The 23,763-nt window shown below is 40.3% G+C and overlaps 1 protein-coding gene across 3 annotated transcripts in view; it reads right to left on the reverse strand.

The window, feature by feature from the left end:
- Positions 1 to 23,763, reverse strand: part of adamts17 (ADAM metallopeptidase with thrombospondin type 1 motif, 17) — a 95,676-nt gene that overhangs the window by 37,823 nt on the left and 34,090 nt on the right. For all 3 annotated transcript variants that reach the window (XM_046390026.1, XM_046389949.1, XM_046390115.1), the window contains exons 7-8: positions 22,204 to 22,247; positions 5,817 to 5,922 (exon numbers count right to left, since the gene is read on the reverse strand). In XM_046390026.1, the coding sequence (XP_046245982.1) occupies positions 5,817 to 5,922; positions 22,204 to 22,247 (150 nt within the window). The remainder of the gene's footprint in view (positions 1 to 5,816; positions 5,923 to 22,203; positions 22,248 to 23,763) is intronic.

The raw sequence follows: 23,763 nt of genomic DNA on the forward strand, positions 1-23,763 counted from the left end.
TAGAAACCGTGTCAACAAAACAGATTCTTAAATGGAGCCGATCAGTCATTCTTTGTCCCTGTGTTTGTACATATACTGTATTTCTATTGGCGATATGTGCAGCATGTTAGGTAGACACATAGTACAGTACATTTCCCTGTGTAATACTTAGCTTAGGAGCTTGGAGTTGTGACCAAGGTGTGTGTTTTGCACTGGTACTCTACTCAGACAGCCTAAAATATTGCAATCATGTGGCATGAAGCACAATGGCTTTTGTGTCAATAGTGAACATTATTAGATTTATATGCCTTTTAATTAAAAAAAGGTATGAACAGAATCAGTGTCACCAGGAAGGAGAAATGAAAACTAAGAAAGTGAGCTAGAAAGTGTCTGTCTCTGCTGTTGTGCCTTCTCTAGTACACAAAATTGTCATTCAGTCAGCAGAACATCTTTGGCCATCTGGAAGAAGTAAGCTAGCCCAGTGGTTCCCAAAGTTTTTCACACCAAGGATCCCTAAGATGACACAGATTAGACCACAGACTCGGGACTAAGATAATATTTTGACTCAGGGTCCCACATCTGATAAGAACGTATATGAAACCCATGATGAAAATAGTCATTATGTCATCGTGTTGTTTAAAGATGGAATTGTAGCGAAAAACTGACAAAAGAAATAAATGATTTCCCTTCTTGCTGGGGACCCCCGACTACACTTAGAAAACCACTGAACTTGCCAAAATATTTGGTAAGAAGACCAAGGCATGGTGTAGTGAAGAAGAATTAAGTGGTGTATTATTAATTTTGATGGATATGTATTGACATTATCCAGTATATGTTGTGATCCCTGTTGATCTCATTTTGTTAGATTGGGATTGCATGGGGATATCTCATCACCAATCATGGCTATGGATAGCCCCAGGAACATGTTTATTTATGACATGCTTAAACATAGTGCGGCAGTAACACAGTAAAGAGTCAGTGAGTCAGAGCTCTTACACAATGAGCATGCTGATGAACAAGTGTTTACGTTTATTATAAAATAAATAATTACATGTACTGTACTGAGGAACAGATTTTCGTTTGAGAATCGTGCCAAACTGTAAGCACACAGCTACAGGACACACACTTACAATGAATTCCCTTCAAACAGCAGCACAACTTATAATAACACACCTGCAACATATTGATGGAGCAGAGTCAGAGCCTGAGGGAAGCTCTGACAGGAAGGATCTCTTACCCACAGTGCATCTGTGCATAAACAATATATGTCTGTGTGAAAGACACAAATAGAGATGGAGTGTGTGTTGAAACAGAGAAGGCACAGTAAGCATAAGTGGGTGTGTGTGTGTGCACGCGCGCATGTGCGTGTGTGTTTCCACCCAAAGCCATGACCTACATTTGCAAATTAAAAACAACATCCTAGTCTGAAGTCCAGGCACAGATTCAGAAACTAATAAATTACAAGTGCAGACTTTTCCCCTGGTTGAAATGAAAGCAATATAGAATTACATTTCAGAGCTCATGCTTGTCTTCATCTACTGCAGAGGATAGTACAGAGCCTTCTAAGCAGAGGGAATAGATCAGTGTGTGAGAACCGTCCAACTGAACCAGGACCATTCAGTTCAGAACAGACAGACCACGTTATCTTAAACACTCCACAGGCGCTGAATATTCAAAAAGTCCTAACTGACACACAGAGCAACATACCCACTACAGAACACCATGTCTGTATGAAGATAAAATTAATGAAAACACACCATGCAGCCAGAGGTGTAACCAAATAAAGATTCATTAGTGTTTTCCACATTCATAGTGACAAAATGTAATCAATACACTTTGTGTATGTGGCATGAATTGTCCATTGTTTGCATAACAATTAAAAGTGGAAACAATGGAAAGCTAAAAATGGAAAATTTGTGTTCATGTACATGAATCCTAAGGATGAAATGTCGTCAAAATGTAACAAACCTATTTTTATTCACACATAACAAAAATGACAATATTTCTCTGACCTGAGCCAAAGTGAATCCTATAGATCACTTTCCATGAGTGCTTCACAAATTGAAAAGATTTTTTTCTAATCTTTTAATCTTAACAAGTATTTTTGTTGCCTAAACCTAACCAACAATAGGCTTTGAACCCTCAGCAAGGTGTGACAGTCCTGGAGTTTGCCATCCATCCACCATCCATCCCGACTACCTATTTGGGGAAGGCCCTTTTCTATTCCAGCATGACTGTGCCCCAGTGCACAAAGCAAAGCTCCATAAAGACATGGGTGGATGTTTGGTGTGGAAGAACTTGACTAACCTACAAAGAGCTCTGACCTCAACCCCATCCAACACCTTTGGGATGAACTGGAACAGAGATTGCAAGCCAGCCAGCCAGCCTCTTTGTCCAACATCAGTGTCTGACCTCACAAATGTTCTACTGCATGAATGGGCACAAATTCCCACAAAAACACTGCAAAATCTTGCTGAAAGCCTTCCCAGAAGAGTGGAAGCTGTTATAGCTGCAAAGCTGTCTATGTATTTAGAATGTGATGTCATTTATTAATGACCACTACTTTTGTCAATGTAGTGTAAATAAACATGACAGCCACTATTATCACTGTACCTAAAATCTCATCTAAACAACCAGTGCTCTCCAGTGCTCAGCACGGAGATCCCAGCGCTGTGTATAAAGCCTTGACTTGCAATAGCAGACATAGAGAGAACTCTGTTTAGAAGTTTGCACATGACCACTGTCACTGGCTGGATTACAAACCAGTTTATATCAACAATGTTGCTGAGCTGTGCAAGTTCTTGTTAACTTTTTCAGAGGAGCAGTATAGGAAAAGTCTTGCGTTTAAACATCACAAACTGGCATGGGAAGGCCAGGAACAGGAAGGCTCTGCTGACCAGACCAAATAAACAAGTGTGATGATGACAGTCTTAGGGTGTTTCACCTGTTTCATTCTGATGCACTGTGCTTGTGATTTGGAAACACATACCACAGAGTGGTGTGGTAGTGGGTATGTGGTGTTAGCACATAAAACTATAGAATAGATAAAGTTACTGACATTCATCTGCCGATAATGGGAGAAGTCAAAAAGGCAACCTCTTTTTCATTGTTTCTACACATATATTGTCTAACACAAAATGTCCAACTGCGGTCTGGACTGATAATTCTTATCATCAGTTGTTACTTGATGAGGTCATTGTGTGTCACAAGTATCTTTCAGTATCAGTACCTTTCATTTTGCCAACTTTGTTTAATATGCTGAGCCAAACAGTGCTGGCTTAATGCATAATGTGTGTGATAGTTTTAGATTAGCATGATGCATAACACAACAGCGTTAGTGTAGTCGAGAAGGGGTTTCTAGGATGGGTTCTTGCAAGTCAGTATGCCTACATCCTAGGAAGTAGAGAACATATATTTTGGCACAAGTTAGGGAGTGCGTGTCACTGAGTCATTAAAAAGGTCCTGCCTTTAATGCATATGCCATCTGCCATGGCATTTCTTCACTCAGCAACATGTCATGGGTACTTTGGATGTGCCAAAAGCATCACAGGCAGCTCTTGAAAAATCTCTGTATGAAGGACTTAGTGCTCTATAGAATTTAAAAGAGGGATGCTGGAACAGTCCTTCAGTGGCACTCACTGACTAGGCATCCTTGACATTCAGCTATTTGAAGATCCTTCACTGACTTTCAAAGACCATGTTGCTACTACTAAATGTAGAACAACAATGCTCCCCGTTCCGTCTGTATCTTTTATACAGAACGGCAAGGTAGAACACTGTGCAACACTCCATGAACAGGCCATGTAAAGAGGGAATTAAGAGAAAGAGTTAGGTTTAGTAAATGTCTTTTTCATTTGTTTGTCTCTGTTTCACCTTTCACAGTCAAAAGCTGTTTGATTTTAATTACAATTTTTAATTTAAGCTACAATTCAACCCTCAATGGGGAGGCGGTTCAGGGTGAAATGATGCAACAAATATCGTACGAACACCATATTGTTTTAATAACTGTATGACACACAAGACAATAATTTCTTGTTTTGTGTGTGCATGCTTAAGTAACACTGCTTTCATAATGTGCATGTACATGGGCAGACGTAAGACACAGTGTGTGTGCCAGCTTGTTACCTTTCCTGGCCTCCAAAGCCGAGGCAGAGCTGCTCGATGAAAACTGTGATAACCCCTGAGGGGCCTGGTGCAGTCACAAAGCTGCTACAACGATTCTTTCAATTTGGCACGATATTCAGGTGGATTTGGCATTAGCCGTCTGTAACTTGGCTGTCAATGAGGGCTTTATGTGCAGACTGCAAGTTTCCAGCCTTCATAGGCATCTTACTGCCACACAAAGTGAAGAAAAAAATCAGCTAAACTGGCTCACATGGATGTCATAGTCACCTTTTTTGCAGTCTTTGAACCTGAATATATAGTGCCAAGTCCAAATGTATACATAAAATAAAGGAACAAAATGGGAAAGAGTTTAAATTCTTCTCCAGTCTTATGGTAAAGCAAAGTTTGAGAAGAGTACTGACTTTCTGTGTGATAGTTAGGTTTGCTAACTAAAAATGATGCAGCAAAGAAAATATCTTGCACTGCATGCAAAATGAACAACCTCTTATTTCATTTTAAAAAGTTCAGCTCCATCAAAATCCTCTAAATATTTTGAGAGATTATTCTCACCCAGGAGGAGCATAGACTACTCTATTTCAGATCCCAGCAGTTCAGAAGATATACATTTCTATTTGACTTTTTAACCTTTGGCACATATTTATTATCATTTTCACAGATCTTTTCATCGTTTTTTTTCACAGATCTTTTCGTCGTAAAACGGTTTCACTACTATGATGTGTTAAATGTCGACTCATCTTTGAGTCTTCATCGGCAAGTACGACTGGCTCAGTTGTCGTCATGTGTTACAGCACATTCTCTATATGTCCTCCAGCTGCACAGTGCACGCTCAGCAAGAGTAAACAGAGGTGACATAAATGCAAACAAAATGTTGCAAATGGAGATGATCAGAGGGTAATTTACTCTAGGATACAATGAGAGAATCCTCAAGGGACAATATTTTATTTGTGATCATTCTAAGTTTTATGTTTCCACGAATGCACAGAGGCAAAAGAGCGAGAGAAGAGGGTCTGGATGAAAACAAGAAAAGCTGGATTGAAACTGTACCTTAACATACTGTTCTGCAGTAAGTCTTGCTAAAGCTATAAAGAAATATTCAGATTAAAGTTTAGTTTAGTCAATATTCACATTACAGATATTTGCATCATGCATGCGTGAATGTTGAGAATTATCATGAGAGAGCTAATCCCGGTTACCTTGTTAGCATTGGCTACCAGGTTTTAAGGACATAGTGATGCACATATGGCTATTATCTACAGTTTTGGGATATTTGAGGAATGTCTGATTTACTGACTCTCCTCTAGTGTGTGGTTGAGTGGTGCTCAAGACTCAAAAGTCTCTATACCTATTGCTTTTATTGTATTGCATACATGTACAGCGTGTTAAAACATTGTAAGCTAGATGTATCCATTGATGAGGTTTTATGGTGTATCAGCCCTATATCTGTTTGGCTTTGCAGGAGGCTCTAGATGTACAGTATTTGTTGATTCATGGCCTTACTAATATAGACTCCACTCACTATTTGGTCTATCCATGTGTAATATGAACTACTGTGTTAATTGAATGTACCCATGTGTCAGACTTCACTCTACATAACTGCCTGCCATGTACACACTGCAGTCTGGTCACCTGCACACTTTCACAGCATTTTCGAAACAGCAACATTAACATGATACGTTGTGGAAATACAGACACTTGAGCACAGTGAAACCTACTTGTGTCCCAGCTCGTGAGCGATAGTGAAGGCCAAGTTGAGTCCATTGTCTTCTGCCAACACACACTTCCTCTTGGCACTGCAGACACCACCCAGATAAGCAATACCTGGAACACAGTGCCATGACATGATAGTGAGTTTTGTAAATAACAGTTACAATTGTGTTGTAATGACTTAATGGAACACAAGGGGCAATAAAGTGCACATTAAGAAGTTTCCATAATCAGTTGAGAAGATCAGTCATGCTTCAAGAATTGTTTTTGATATGACTGGAGATAACCTGGTCCTATCAACACCACTGTATATGAATATCAATGCATCACAGCATGGCAAAATTTCAAAATGCTCATATAGACTTTTAGCTGCACCACCTGTCCCTCATATTTTTTTCGGGTTAAGATTTCCATCTCTTTTAGCAGAATCATGGTTGATGCATTGGGTTAATGGCATGAGGCTGATGGCACGGGATCAATGGGATGTGGTTAACGGAATTTTAGCATAGATATCTCTAGGTTTCAATTTAGTTCTGTGTTGAACATCAAGAAACTGGTTCTACATCACATCAAGGCCAGCCTCCCATCCTCCTTCGACCCTCAGCAAGTTGGCTACAGATCCAACAGATCAACTGAGGATGCCATAGCCCTCACAGTACACACTGCGCTGAGCCACTTGGAACATCAAAAGAGCTAGGTGAGGATGCTTTCCATTGATTTTCACACAGCCTTTAATCCCATCATTCCGAACATTCTAGTTGACAAACTGCTGATCTTAGGCTTTCGTTTTTCAATCTGCTCCTGGATCAAAAGTTTCCTTGCCGATCACCCACAGAGAGTCAAACCCATTCCCTACACCTCCTACTCCATCACTCTTAGCACTGGCACCCCCCAGGGCTGTGTGCTGAGTCCAGTCCTCTATTCTCTGTGCATACATGATTGCAGACCAGCCACTCTTCCTATAATATGACCAAGTTCACTGACTGGTCCATTTGGTTATTTGGTTGCCGTACCCAGCTGCCATGTTTATTGAAGTGCTTATGTTTAGTTGCCTGTGAATCTGCCAGCTGTCTGTGTGTACACATGCATGCGAGTTGGGTATGCCATTCTAAGTACTAAGTATATTTCATCAGTTAATTTGGTAATTCTCTTTCCCCGAGAAAGGACTCTTCTTGAAAACTGGATAAAAATATTTTTAGTAAATCAATTAAGTATTTAAGTGGCTAAGTATGAAATAATATTGAGTGCCATATTTACAACTAGCAAGTGGGTCATACTGAACCTCAGGTGGATAGTTTGCTTTTGTAAATGTAGATGACATAATGTAATTGCTGGTGTCCACAGGATAAATACATTTTCATACTAAATACGTTTGATAATTTGAATTTTAGAAGACTGAGACCTCATGAGCTCTCTTGTAAATCTCATCTACCTACATTATTGTGCAGAATGGACCCATTTAGTAAAATCCAAACACGCTGGTTTTGAATTGGACTGGGCTCAGGCTAAAGCCCTCTTCAATGGAAACATTTTGGGCTGATGAAAACAGATGTTGGCCTGGATTTCAACATGTGTTTTTTTTCCATTTCACTGGTTTGCTATTTTACAACTATGCATGCTTAGTCAACGGCTGCAATTATGTGTGTATAATCTCTGTGAGTTGAGACAATTATAGGAAAGCAACCTTGTTTTTATGCAAATAAAGCAGGTCAGAAAAAAAAATTCTGCTTTCACATGCAGACAGGTTATATTTAAACATGGCTGCTTGTGTCTTTAGCAGGAGAACAGTGTGGTAATGAGACGAACAGAGAGACTGTGTAAAGGAACACCTGCTGAGTGCTAGACAATAAGATCACTGGCAAACCCTTTCATTTTTGAATGACTTTCTTATGTCTTACCTTATGTGTTGTATGGGTTGTATGTAATAACATATGTGTGTGTTTCTGTGTGTGTACATGTCAGTTGTACTAACAACATTTGCCCTGACTATCTCACTTACACTTTCTGTACAGTAAACTAAAATGCAGCATTTCACAGAACAAAGGTAGCTTGTGGACATAATGTGTGAAACAGTTCAGTTTTCTGTAGCATTTAGGATACAGTGTCACTTAACTGGGTTCACAGAGTTGTTATTTTGGTATCATTCCTGTCTACCAACAGTCAGACTCACAAAAGTACAAAGCAAAAAACAATAAAACATTACACTTGCAGTGCTGAATGAGCAGCTTCCATTGAAATGCATGACCTGCCATGTTTGGGTCTGGGTACTCAAAGGTCAGATTCCCTTTAAATGACATTGGATGGTAGTACTGAGCAAGCCTTTACCATACTGTCTCTATAAAGCCCTTGTGAATAAAACAAAGCTGAGCAGTGAAGCTCCACAGTGAGGTCAGAGGTGTGGCTGAGATTTTCTGCAGCATCAAAGATCCGTTGAAGCCAGCACTTCTGAGGCTAAAGCCCCCAGACAAAGAGCTGCGATCCACAGCGCTGTGGTTATCAGTGGTGGGTTTGACCTGGTGTTAGGGGCTAGCTGGCTGATCAAACAGTGATGTGTTGGCTCAAATAGCCGGTGGCACATCCAGCCAGACAGCCTCAAAAGAGTCACAAAGCCTCATCAGGCCTCTGGACTCACAGCGCTGCGCTGCCCACCAGCAGCTTCAGCCAGCCATTTATTTTGTACTAATTAGCCGTTACAACATGAAGGGCTTTCCATTGAGCCACTGAATCCTGGACAGTCGAAGCTCCGAGTGCTGACAGCATAGGCCTGAGTCAGCCTGGAAGAGACGCTTTGTTCGCTCTCTCACACACACACAAATATACACACATGCTTGCCCATAAAACACATACAAATACTTGTTCACCGTAAACTGACCCCACAGGCCATTACGCCACACTAACCCCCCCACCCCACCTATAAATATGCAACCCACAAATACAAACTCTGTAACCGCACATGCTGTACACATACAAGCACATATGTTGCAATGTGCAGTTACATATATACAAACATTCACAAATTTGTACTGTATACACACATACACTCACAGTATAAACTCTGTAACCACTCGGCTATTATGAGAAACACACACACATGCACATGCCCACTTTATTGATAGACCTGTAAAGTCTAATGCAACCAAATGCATCTCTGTCATTGTGCTTCAATTCTAAAGTTTACATTTAGCTTTTGGTCTCACTGTCAAAGGGGTGTTAATTCAACTACATGGTAATACTGGAATGGACTATATTTCGAGGTGCTGAATTTTTTTGCCCACCACCATACGTGAAGGGGACAGAATATTATTAAGGCTTTTGAATATAAGGCAGTAAGATGTAATGACAGAGTTGTTGCATTGAATAGCAGTAGACTGTACAGCTGTGGCCTATAACGAAATACACTATACAGACAAAAGTATTCCAACACACCTGTTTATTGGTCAATTCAGGTGTGGTATGGGGTAGTTTTTCAGGGGGTGGGCTAGGCCCCTTACTTCTGGTAAAGGGATGTGTTAATGCTTCAGCATACATAAAGACATTTTGGACAATGCTATGCTTCCAACTTCAGAGAAGCAGTTTGATTGAAGGTCCTCCTCCACCCGTGCACAGCGGTGCCCCAGGATGCAAAGCAAGGTCCTCAAAGACCAGTGCGGAAGAACCCAACTGGACCGCACACAACCCCAACCTCAACCCCACTGAACACCCCTGGAATGACACCCCCCCCCCCATCCAACACCAGTGCTCAACCCTACAAATGCTCCACTGCATGAATGTTCAAAACCCCCCGCAGAAACACTCCAAAATCCTGCGGAAAGAAGAGTGGAAGCTGCCACAGGCGCAAAGGGGGGACCAACTCTGTACTAGTGTTCAAGTACTTAGAATGCAATGTCACCACAGTAATGATCAGGTGTCCTAATACTGTTGTCTGTTTACTTTCTTCCGTGGTTCTGTTCTTGTTAATTTTTAGTAAATAAGTCCGACATCATCATGTCTGCAGCCTCCCATGTCTGGGTCCAAATGTTCCCCTCAACTTTTGAGAAGCTAATAGATGGACAAGATGGACAGTCTAAGAATAACTGTATCACAAATCTATGAGGAAGAGCAAAAGCCTTTTTGATTCCACACATTTTTCTCCCCTGTCAAAACCTGCTGCCTACATTACCCACAATGCCAACCAGCCAACCAGCAGCAGTTTGGTTGGAGAGTCAGGTGTTTTATTCCAGGAGCGGCCAATATAACCTGGAGCAGGAGATGAAGCACCAGGGGGAGGAGGTCAAGTAGAGATGTCAAGTTCCACACTTAGGTCAGTGCTAAAGCATCTCCAAGACAAGTGGGCAAACTCCATCGACTGAGGAAGGGCACGAGTGGTTGTGTTTGAAAAACAAGCAAACCAGGAAGTCAGAAAACATTAAGTATTAAGTATGCACAGAGTCAGCAGCTATCACTGGAGCCAGTGGAAGCCATTTCGGAGTCTAGTATTCAACTCTTATAATACTTCTGTCCTATCGGCATAATATGCAAATCTACTTCTTCTTTGATTTTTGTTTTTTTACTTTTCACTGTACATGCACACAGGCACACACACACACACACACACACACAGCCATTTACATTTAATTTACATTTACATATGCATGTCTAAAGTCTATACAAACCAGATGTTCACAGGCAAAAAAAAAAAAGTGGGGTGTTTCATTCATATCTCACTCACTCTCACTCACTCACTCAGTTGCACACACACCCACCACACACACACACAGGGTGTCAATCAGCTGACTTGTGCAGTGTCACCTCCCAACAGCCAGCAGCTATTCTATAAAGCCAACTGTGAGTCTCCTGTCACTAGAGCCTCGTTCAACATCAACATCCCACCAACCCCCTAATCTTCCAGTTACATCTCTGCTCCAGTAAAGCAAACACAGGAAATAGGATACTGCTACAAGTATGACTTATACCCAGCCCCATCCGCAACCCCACCATCACTGCCTCCAGCCCTGCTCCACTTCGCTGTGACTTTTGAAGGTTAGCCTTCCACCAGTCCGCTGATATATGAGAACATGGTTGGTCTTTCTTTAAAAACCTTCTGTTAGTCAGTCTCTACCATTCCCTGGTTCCCAAGCAGCCTGCAAACCTAGAAAACTTTGAGTGATGGAAAACAAAACAAAAAAAAGGTTGAACATCCTGGATCTGTTACTTGTTTAGGGATTTTCATAAATAAACATGACACATCTCAGTGAGCTGTCAAAGCAGGAATAATACAGTGAGAAATTGAGTTTTTTGCATAAAAATGATTAAATACACAGATAGGAATATTTAGAAACCAAAATAAGTTTGTTGTAGTTAGCATCAAACAGGAAGTCAACCTGCTCTTATAGAAGCCTGTAGAATAAACCAAACATAACCCACAATTCTTTAGTTTTAACTCAAGCCATCAAAGTTGTGTCTGAGTAGTAAGAACCATCTCCCCATCTTCCAAAAAAACAAAACAAAACAAATAAAAAAACCCAAAAAACAACTTTTTGGAAAGTGGGGGGATGGTTTATTGCAGGGGTAAGATACAAGGGTTGGAAACAAATAGGTGCACTGTGTTTGGATTTGTATGTTATGTATGATGTGACCAGGAGCTTGGAGCATTACAGAATATAAAAAATTTAATTTGCCTGTACCTAATTAATCAAAGTAGCTAATCTAATACTAGAGTCCTCAGTGTAGTTTTTCAGGTCCTTTAGTAACCCTGATTACAAAAAAAAAAAAAGTGTTTGGCCAAAGAAAAAACTTCGGAGTTTTGCCAGTTTTGAAGGACGTGTATTTGCTCTCTGAACCTGGTTAGGTTCAAGCTACAAAAAAAAAAACATTTTGTTTAAGATAAGGTGGTTTTGGTTTAAACACAGAGAGAGAAAACATGTCCTGCCTCATGTCAATGTCACCCCCTAACCTTAACCAAGAGCTTTGAGTTGCTTTAATACCACAAGTTGCTGTTTCATATTGCAAATCATTCAACCCATTCATAACATGGATGATATTGCATCAATTCAGTGATCAAAAATCCATATGATCGATGCAAAGGGAAAACATTGCTCCATATCACCTTTAAGATATGCCTTTATTTTGAAATTTCCATGGCACATCTGTGTCATCATTTTGGTTTAAGTTTCTCTGTCCTCCGTCCTGCTGCTAGCACATTCAGACAGCGCTAGCACCAAGCAAATAATGTCAAACAGCCAAGCAAACAATGAGCATTTTTACACTCCTCTCTAAAATAAATCAAATGAGGAGATATTTTGTATTTTGGAGAGAAGAGGAGTTTTTATGAGATCCGGAAACAAACCCATCAGCTACTCAACAATGTTAGTTCTGTCTGTAGATGCAGTGACTTATAAAAAGTCTAACTAAAGCTTAACTATTTTAAGCATAAATCCATCCATTTTCTATACCGCTTATCCGCCAGGGTCGCGGGGGAGCTGGAGCCTATCCCAGCTGACTACGGGCGAGAGGCGGGGTTCACCCTGGACTGGTCGCCAGTCAATCGCAGGGCCAACACACAAAGACAGACAACCACACACTCTCACACTCTCACCTAGGGGCAATTTAGAGTAGCCAGTTTACCTAATGTGCATGTTTTTGGTATTGTGGGAGGAAGCCGGAGTACCCAGAGAAAACCCACGCAGGCACAGGGAGAACATGCAAACTCCACATAGAAGGGCCCAGACCGGGATTCGAACCTGGAACCCTCTTGCTATGAGGCGACAGTGCTAACCACTGCACCACCGTGCAACCCCAGTACACCAGCCACTACACTAATTTATGTAACGTAAAATGCCATAGGCTTAAGCTAACAATGGTGACTAACAAAGAACAAGTGTTTTGACTACGAACCTGACAGTTATTATTGATTATTATTTTATACTTTTGCAAAATATTCCTGTTGTTAAGGAACATTTTGTTGTGTTTTGTGTGTGTTAATGAAGTCATTTTAAAGTAAACATCACTGCGCTTAACCAGTTAAATTACACTTTATATTACATTACAATAAATTACATTTTTTCATATGCCACTTGCTTTTATGGCCAAAAGCAGAAAAGAAAGGGGCAGCGTCTTCTGTAAATGAGTGTGTCTCATATGAATTGAACCAAAATCAAAATTTTATCCGGACAGACTTTGTGATATCAGCAAACACCATGATAAAATATTATGTCACTATGATTCTTAATTCTTAATATCAACATATTTATCAGTGCAGCTAATTTATTCAGTGTAAATGATCCAAATAAGAGAATAAACAAATGCCATGTTATACCCATCCACCTGTGTGTAGTTTGGTTGAATAAAGCAGATCAACTAAAACCGTGTGGGTCCTTGGAATCTTATCTAATTCTGCTCTCTGGCCTCATTTGTGTGTATTTGGGGGCCTTTTGACATGAAAAAGTTCGAGACAGCCCGGAGAGGAGAAACAGGGAGGGGAAATGTGGGTGGCAGGGGTTTTGAGGCAGGACCTTTTTATGAGTGCTGTGATTATAGTGAGGCTCAAAGTAGGTCACACACTTTGGGCCTGCTTGCACAAAGAGCAGGAGTGTTCTCATTGTGCAGGAAGATTAGCAGGTTGAGAGCATTATGGCAGGGCAGAGCTGTGCAGGGCCAGGCATGGCCAGGAGCTGCCACAGTGCCTCACAACATACAGCCCTGCCTCTGTCTGCATCTGCTTCCATTACCTCATAGCTATGTGCGTGCTGATAATATGTATCAGTGTGTGGGAAGCAGTGCTATGTAGGGTAAGACTGAGATATGAAGCCAATAAGAGGCGGTCCACTTCGTCAGCCTCGCTTATTTTTATTCGCTATCTGTGAATAAAAATATTGTGTATCTGACCAGCACAACACCGGTTTGCCTATACAAATGTATATTAGAGAGCAAATCTCTGGGGTAAAACTTTGAGATAATAATTTCCAAAGATACCAAATAATATATGACAGGATACAGTCCAGAAACGTGTAGTTTCAGATTAACAAGAATCTTTGAAGAACTGTTCAGACATCAACATCACATTTTACTTGAACACGTCTGTCAGAGGTCATGAGACAAAAACACAGCTCCAGATATTTTACCTACAACTCCAGGATTTGAAAAGTTAGGACACTGTGCAAATGTGTGTAAAGGCTGTGCTGATCCTTGCTGACATCGTTTTATCTCATCAACTTCATTGAGTTTTGTAAATAAATGCTGATTATGAATTTGATGCCAGAAACACTGTTCAAATAAGTTGGTACAGGAGCAACAAAAGGCTGTGGAATGCTCAAAAAAAAAAAACAACAACAACAAAACACACCAGTTTGGAACATCACACAGGTAAACAGGTTCACCGGTAACAGATAGCATCATGACTGGACATGAAAATTTTAATGAAATCTCTTCATGTCCTTCAGAACACTTTGGAAAACTGTTTTTGGTAAACAGTCTGTTTGCAAATGACCGCACTCTGTTTTTATTTATGGTTTATACAGCATTCCATCTTTTTCGGGAATCCACATACACAGGCGCATTCCACCCTTGCAGCTGGCACACTGCATAGATAGATGCTTTTCACGTGGTCATAAATTTTTGGCGGGCTTGAGGTCAGCTGCGCAGATACATGTTCTCAGAGACATGAGCAGCTGACGAAATTTATGTCACAAGGTTCCCACACACCTGCAGGTGTAACCCATTCACACCGAGACGGGTTGCTCAGGAGACATGGTTTTGATCTCCTCGTACCTCAGTGATGCGATGTGACATGTGGTCTTCTAATGGGGCGTAGCAACACAGAGCTGTTCTAATATGGCTGCATAGTTCCGACGTTTACGGAGACACGTCAAGGATTGCCTAAAACACAACAGATTATCCATGAGTGATTCCTGTTCCTCTCTCTCTATGCAAACTAGAGTATTTGTTCATGGCAGTTTTGTAGCTGCCTTGATGTGGCTTCGCAGATCAGCCTTCAGGTTCACATTGCTATCCTCGTAATGTTACATCTTCGCCACTCTCACGGTTGTTGTTCATCGTGATGGTACTTTCTAACACTGCTAGCTAACAAGGTGATGAGTCAGCACCTGTTATCCGTCTCCGCTGTTTCCTCTCTGTGATAGGCAAGTTTAATGTTGCATATAATGTAACATCTGAGGAGGAGGGAAAGAAAGAATGAACCTCATCGTGAGTCACTTTCAGGTGAGAAGTGTTTCTGCTGAGATGTCATTGGTTATATTCCTTTCAAACAGGCCCTGTGTTTTGACTGGTTAGACTTTACAGTTTAAAGTTTGGTGCAGAGAATTACATGACATCTGTAAACTGAAAAGATGTTAACTGAAGAAAAAGCTTTTTTTAATAATTATTTTGCACTTTGATTAGAACTGCTTGTCATTTAAGTCTGCACACAAGTATGACCCTGTATCCTCACTGACACTGTCCCACAGTCAGCATCATTTCACTAGTTGCCAGTGGCAGTGGATTCAGCGAGGTGGATGGACTATTGCACGGTATTCTATAATCACATGCACTTTCAGAAATCAAAGCTGAACCAGAAAGCCTCCATCTGAGGCAGGCTTAATGCATAAGCCGTCCTGGTCGTTTAGGTAAAAACTGTATTCACGTAGGTCACTTTTTCCTCACAGGGAAGAATTCAAAACTCCACAATTAGCAATAACACCCTGGATTAAACCTTCAACTCTTTTTTGCATCACTGCGATCATTTCTATTCTTGCAAAATCCAACAAAACTACTTTAATGTTCCAAGATAAATACATTTTAAGACCCGGTGAACAATGATTGGATCTGACAGTGACTACAGACAGCCAGGCTGTGTCAGGACCTGCAGCTGAGAGAAAAACAAGCAAGCAAAGCAACAGACTTTCAGGAAAAGGAAAAGTAAAACTCTTTTCACACTCCTGTGGGTCAGTGAGGCTGAGTGACGTGGATCACTGAGCATCTGCTAGGAAGTACCACTATTTGCTCCCTACATGCACCAACATACCCCTCTGAATGAACTATCACCAGGCTTAAAAGCAAAGGTGTAACTTCCAGTGGGGATATCTTATATAATTTTTTACATGGTATGTATTGCACATTGTATGCATATTGCATGTTGTATGCACACCAATCATATAAAAAATAGCAATCTGCAAGTACGTTGAAGCTGTCAGAAAAATGTAGTGGAGTAAAAAGTACCATATTTGCCTCTGTGATGTAGAACGCTGTACAAATCAGGAATAGTTAAGTAAAGTACAAGTATCTAAAAGTTATACTTTTCACTCAGTACTTGATTGAATGTACTTTGTTTCATTCCACCACACGTTTTGTCATTTGTGTTGGACTGTTTGTCAGACAATGCAAGATATGTGAAGACATCAGTTTGAGCTCTGGGAAAATGTGGTGGACAATTTTAGGTTTTTGTTGTTTTTTTTTTTTTAAATCTTATTTTTATTTTTCTGGTTAACAACATCCAATAACTTTGGGATGAGCCTTGACAACAAGGCAGGACTTGAAACCTCATGAATGCTGTTGTGGCTGAATGGGAACAAATTCCCACTCAGGTTCCAACAAACTGTTGGTGTTAGCACACAGTGCCATGACATTTTCTTGGGTTTCCTGTTTGTTTCTCCACTGGTATGGCATTGTACAATCTTCAGCTGACACACACACACACACACACACACACAGTCCTGTTTCCATGACCTTTGGGGACATTACATAGACTTACATCCATTTCCTGGAGGCTTAACCACCCCCTAACCATAACAATAAACATTACTTGCCTAATCCTAACCCTGACCTTAACCAAACCCTAACCTCAGCCTAACCTTAAAGCAAGTCTTCACCCTAATATTTAATGATTTATGTTGTGGAGACTTGCATTTTGTCAACTACAGGAATATGAAATGCATATACAAACAAACACACACACACACGTATTGTTATTCTGATCACAGTGTTAATGTCAGTGAAGCAGAATAAAGATTAATGAGTGTTTCTTAATGGTTCTGTCATCCCAGATAGTTAGTAGCCTACACTTGCAGTCTTTCCATTACTCTGCTGTCTTCTTCAAACCACAGGCCAGAGTCCCTGGTTAAATTTTGTGCAGTTAGTGACAGCTTGTTGCAAGATCACCACAGAAACCTGTGAGCTTATGTGCACTAATCTGTTGCTTTAATTATTCATCAAATGAAGTCAATCAAGTGGGTTGTGTACAGATCCACTGAAAACAGCTGATAGAAATCCATTCAAAACTGTACATCAGACTCCTACCATTCCTGTCCTGGTGTCTCTATCCAAAACTCTGGGTACCACAGGACTCACACATTGTTCTTTTTACAGCTTTACCTGCCATTATTCTAAACTATGAGGAGAACGTTTGTGGCTGAACCAAATGCAGCCACTTGAAGGAAAACAGTTGAGAAAAAAAACAAGAAAGTGCACTTTAGTAGTATTATAAATACCCTCAAATATAAATGCATGCAAATTTCATTAATAAAAAAGTTTGTAGTAAATATTTTGATCTACAAGCTGCTGGACCTCATATGAAGCTGAATATCCAGCCTGGTTTCATGATATGGTGCATCTGTAACATCTATATTAAGACATTTTCACGTGTTACAACAACATATTTTTTTTACTTTTTGTATGTCACTCAATGCCATCCACATTAATGTCATGGAGAGAAATCATGTCGGGTAAAGTGGTATAGAGGGCGAGAAAGTTTATGGATTAGGCTGGGGTGGTGGATGGGTTAAACAAAGGACTTTGACCTATGAGACTGCTGTTCAAGTTGTGTGAAACATAAAGTCAACTTTGACCTTTTATTACTTATGCTTAAACTTGATGAAACAGGAAACATGAAACCTTTCTGTGAGGAGTCTGCATGTTCTCCCCATGTCTGTGTGTGCTCCGGCTTCCTCCCACCCTCCAAACGGTCCTCTAAAGTCTAAATTGTCCGTAGCTGTGAATGAGCGTGATTTGTTTGTCTATACGTCAGCCCTATGATGAACTGGTGACTTCCCTGTTGCCCAAAGTCAGCTGGAATAGACACGGGATAAGTGGTGACAGATAACGGATGGATGGATTAATGAAACTGCACCTCACGTGACAATGGAAATGAAGGTCACATGACAAAAGTATCTTGGCTTAGTTGTATCCCGCATGTCCAAATCTCCTAAAATGTGGACGGCCTTAAATGACAAATGTGGAGAGATCAAAAATGTGCGTCATGACACGGGAAACATTCTTAAAAGTGATGTGATATTTATACTAAAGGTATCATGACGCACTGGCAATAACAATAACTGCAATATTAAAAAGCTGTGATATCCTGTTATACACAAATGATAATACTGTGTAAATAATTCAGTGCAGATGTTAGGGCTGGTTGCCTTGTGTGAGTGAGTGTGAATGTCCTTTTTGCTTTCTTTTCTACTCTTCACCTCCCTGTACTTGGATTTTCAGTGCAATTTATTTGCCAAAATAGAGACAAAACACATAATAAACTAAAGAAAGTTTAATTTGACTGAGTTTTTTTGACTTTCTATAGGTATTGTGATAATATGGTCATCATGAATCCTTTTGACCATCATCTAGATAAAAGATCTGATATTGTAACATCACTAATTTATATGACATCACATTAGATCACATTAGAACAGCAAGTGACCTCAAACTATGAGGCCTCTTTAAAATGAATGTAAACAGCCTGTCACATATCAGGCATGTTTGCTCAAGCACGTAAATGAGCAGTACGTACATGGACGCATATGCACACACATTTAAAGAGTCGTGGGTTCCTTAATTTCAGCTTTAGGAGCCGGCAGAAAACATTCACACTCACACAGATGAAGCTGAAGCTGAAGCTGAAGTTATTGGACTCGGAGAAGCTCAATGTATTACAGTGTCTCACTCAGATACACTCAGTGTAGAACCTCTCTGGTTTGTTTGTTGATTTCATTCTGTCTGATTTCTGTGCCATTTTCAATTCAGGGAATTGCAATTTGTGCTTATTTGTGAACTAAACATGCCCCCCTCAAAATAAATAAATAAATAAATAAATCTCTGCACTCTTGGTTCATGCGGTCAAACAAGGAAACGAGCATAGAAGAAAACCACTTTGACATTTATGGACCGAGGCCAATTCTTTGACTTCCAAGGGCATAAATCACAATTGTAGATGGAAGAGTTCCAGCATTATGTAATGCAGAAACAGAGAGGTTCACAGAGGCAGAAGAAATTCATGCGAAGGAACAGGACTTCACGGGGTAGATCATCCTTTAGCAACTCTGTCTCCTATTTATGTTTAAGTGTGTTTATACATTAAGTATGTTTAATATTCTTTTGCCAAATATGTTTCTGAAGAAACACAATTGATGCCTGGTTTGTATTTGCTGGTAACTTTTCTTCACATCCAGGAAGGCCGGTGGATGGTTTAGAATCCACAGTTCAGGACAAGAGGGTTCACATCCTGCATTCCATGTGTTGCTGGGTTTAAGCTACTCAAACACTTGATTTGGATTAGGGAAAGTTGGTGGTTTTGATTAAACTTTGAAAATGTCAAGGCATCCTGTCCTGTTCTTCAAGTTACAATATTTTCCAAACCTCGACTGATTGCTTGAAGTTGCCAAAACAGAATTATTAAGTTCATAACACTTAAGTTGCCAGTAGCAGATTCTGTGGAAAGACAATTGAAACATGTTGCACATATGTTCATATGAGGCCATGCTCAGACTGACGGTAGTGCAGCCTCTTCATGTTGACATTATATTGACGCCACAGGGGGACAATGCAGACGGCTCTAGCAAGTAAATCCAGGACTGTCCTGCACCGCCAAACTGCACTGCAAAGCAATGCATCGGCAGATCTAAATTTTAGGCGTAGGGGAGGCAGTTTACACTTGTGTGTGAAATTGTTATTCGTGGGAGATGAAAATGTAATTCAGTAAGATCTTACATGATGGTGTCAAGCTCAACTACACATGCATCAGGCCAAGGCGATGAGCCTGTGAGGGTGAAGACTCCTCAGAAAGTACTGGGGACAATGCAGACCATTGTTTATAGTGACTCTCCTCATCTTATTCTCCTCCTCAGACTACAGGAATGATGATCTTACTTAGTGTATTGTTTTGAAGTTTCAGTTTGGTTAGTTTGCCATTTCACTTTGTAGCTTTCCTGCCCTTCCTGTCTTTTTTTAGTTTCTCATTTCCTGTCCTTGTCAATTTTCCTTTTAATTTTAATTGCTTGCCAGTGCTGATTGCTTTCACCTGTCTCTAGTCTCCTTTGTCTCTCTAAGCTATGCTGTGTCTTTCCTCAGCATTTCCTGTGTTCTACTGTATGTTTTTGGAAGCATCCAAAGTCACAAGGATTGGATTCTTTGGATTCCTTTTGGACTCTTTGTACCTGGATTCCCAGCTGCCTTAAGTTTGCCTTCTTCTGTTTATTGATAAATGTCCTTTTCTCCACTTTACCCTTCTGTTCTGTCTGCAATTGGGTCCTTCATTTTGTGACACAATGCAACATTTAGCCTATGAACATCAGCCTTCTGTGTGCTGGCAACACAGATGAAACTGTCCAGCCACACATGCTAAAGCCATTCATTTCTCTCTATGGAAAAGAGATTGGACTGGCCTTTCCCACACATAATGCCAGTGTCTTCAGACCAACTTGTTGATCAAGAGTACACCCAGGCGTATGTATCAATCACTTAGTTCAGTCCTGACAAGGCTCAGATCATAATGTGACTTGTCCTCACAGAGGAGAGTGTGAACTTTGTGGTATTTTAGGTAGTGCTGAGGTGTGTCTTTGTTGGCTGCTAAAAGGTTAAAAAAACGAGAGATTGACCGACAAGACCGACTTTTAAAATAATAAATATATTTATCTCATTACATACTGACTTTTTTAGATATGTATTTGATTGCTTATTGGTTAATTTCATTGTCTACTGATTAATTTAATTTGGGTAGAGGTACTTATACCTTACCTGTATTTTTCATTGTATAATTTCAAAATAATTATCCAAAACTGTGGGTATCACAGGACTCCAACAGCACACACATTGTTCTTTTTACAACTTTAGGAGGAGAACGTTCGTGGCTGAACCAAATGCAGCCACTTGAAAGAAAACAGTTGAGGAAACAAAAATAAGAAAGTGCAGTTTAGCAGTATTATAAATACCCCAAATCTAAAATCATGCAATATGAAGCTGAATATCCAGCCTGGTTTCAGCAAATGGTGCATGTATAAGTACTGACAATCTTCAGGCCAGGCTCGATTCCATCAGTTATTCATTTAATAAATTACACTTATTTTATTTTAATTACACTTGCACTTATCTTACATCTTATGCTTTGTCTCCAGAGAAAAGGCTGCTGGAGGAATTTGGAAAGAGGAGTGATTCATTTGACTGGTCAGCTGGTCAGGAAAACTACCTCTGTCTATCTGTCTATCTGTCTACCGTCAGGGTTTAAAGGTGTCCTTCAATGATATAATAATAATAATAATAATAATGTTTATTTGTACGCCACTTTCCTTAGCAAGTTTAAAGACAAAAAAGCAACAGAAACAAAGAGGAGGGAAGCAACAAAAAACACTTACGTTTTCATAAACACTCATCTAAAAGGAACAAACATATAGCCCATGTTTATAAACATACATATTCATATACTGTATAATAGCTTTCAATATAGCAAACTGCACAGGCCCTGTTACCTTCAGTGACTACAGGGATCTGAACTGTATCTACAGACAACCAGTAGACCTGCATCCACTCATCTCAGAGAGTGTCCAGACAGGAAGTCAGTAAGTCATTTACATAATTGGGAACAAGAACCTTTATGGATTAAAGGTTAGCTACAAAATAAAGTAGGCATTCAGTGTAAGTCAGCACAAGAGTAATGTGTTTGTCTTTCTTTGGGCCAGTTAATAGTCATACAACAACATTCTGCACCAGTCGGAAACACTGAAGAGAGCTCTGACTGATACCAGCATAAAGAGCATTACAATGGACCAGGGGAAGAGAATGTTTTAAGCTTGAAGAAGCGAAACTAAACAACATTTCTTTTTTTACTTTACTCTCAAAACAGAGATGTGTGTCATATATAATGACTAGATGTCAAGCGGTCTACTCAATATTCTGAGAGAGGCAATCGAGCTTGCTGTGAACCAGGATTGTAGAGTTATTTGGACCAGTGGCTAAGATTTCTGATTTATCATTAGTTAGTCATTTTGACAGGTGATACAGCTCTGCAGAACATCCACATCATATATGTACATATATATATATATATCTCAAAGATCATAATGATCATAAACGTTTCCTTTGCAGGTGATGCATATCTGTTTACTGATATTTTTCTACTTGCACTCACACACGAGGGAGACTGAAAGTGGTACTCACCCACAGTATCACAAGGTTCGTCTTTGTGAACGCAGAAATCTGTCCTAAAACAGAAACAAGAACAAGTTAACTCAGTGTATCTGCCATCATATTTTACTGCACTAACGCCACAGTTTCCAGCACTGATCATGTAGAATCTACCCACACTGAAAAAGTCTCTGCGTTAGGGTTGTGATAGAAAGCAAGTGATTGTCCATGTTGGATGGCCAAAGTGTCTATTTCACCCCAGTGAAGAGCCAGCTGTCAATGAAGAGGGCTGAGATGCCTATATAGATTTAAGTTTAGATGAAATGTTAGATCTGTGGATCAGAAATGAAAGTGAGAAAAGATAAATTGTTTTGCCATTTGCCATTCCATCCATCCATTTTCAATACTGCTTTATCTGTCAGTGTCGCAGGGCTGCTGGAGCCTATCCCAGCTGACTACAGGCTAGAGGCAGGGTATTTCCTGGACTGGTCGCCAGTCAATCGCAGGGCCAACACACAAAGACAGACAACCACACACTCACACACTCACATCTAGGAGCAATGTAGAGTAGCCTATTAACCTAATGTGTATGTTTTTTGGATTGTGGGAGGAAGCTGGAGAACCTGGAGAAAACCCACGCAGGCACAGGGAGAACATGCACAGAAGTGCCCAGGCCGGGATTCGAATCAGGAACTCAGATGAGTTAACTCACTTTCACAAGTCTAAACTTGTGCAGTAATATTTAAAAATGATTTCTAGTGATGTATGAGATTAGTCAACCAGTTGCCTAAACACTGCTACCCTCTATTGGTCCAGTACATGTCAACTTTGTGCTTTGTGTCACTTTCACTGTTACGACATTGCTGGACGGGGGAGCACAAAGAGTGTTTTGAACACTATGCTAGGTGAACACTGCGTTGTTGTATGTTTGGCCATTTATAGACAATGGTTATGAAACTTACATGTAACACACTAAAGAACGTGAAGCAGAAAGACAAGAAGCACAAGTCTTCAGGGACTTCAGCGACACAACATACCGTACTTTACAGCTTTACTCTAACTTTCTAGATAAAGAGTAAATGGTCGTGCTTTTCATTTACACTTCTTACTACATGATGGAGCTAGTGCATCATTTTAAATTAAAGGAGAAACAGTAAAAGATTTAACCAACAATCATGTGTCGAGGCAAACTTTGGAGTCATAAACATCAGAAGCAGCAGGTTTTACGACCCCTGGGCATTGCCGAGTGTGCTAGCATTACAGCAACAGCAGTGGAGGAGGAAAGGTTCCCACTGACATGTGGGAGTGCTCATCTAAGTGTGAACAGCTGCACATCTGGGTACTGGACCTCAACAAGAACTGCTTGTCAACATGTGCGAGTTTGAAGAAATGTTGTGCTGCAAATTGTATGTATGTTTTATTGCTTGAAGCTTTAGGAAGAACCCGGTCATTACTTGGCCATGACAGTACAAAAGGACACAGTAAAGACGAAGGAGAGGTAGTGCACACTGAATTTTGAAGGCACCCAAAAATTGAATGATGCAACGTTTCAACCCAAAACTCATGAGGTCTCATAACTTTTGTCAGTCATGT

This window comes from Scatophagus argus, chromosome 1, assembly GCF_020382885.2.
Source record: "Scatophagus argus isolate fScaArg1 chromosome 1, fScaArg1.pri, whole genome shotgun sequence".
NCBI lineage: Eukaryota > Metazoa > Chordata > Actinopteri > Scatophagidae > Scatophagus > Scatophagus argus.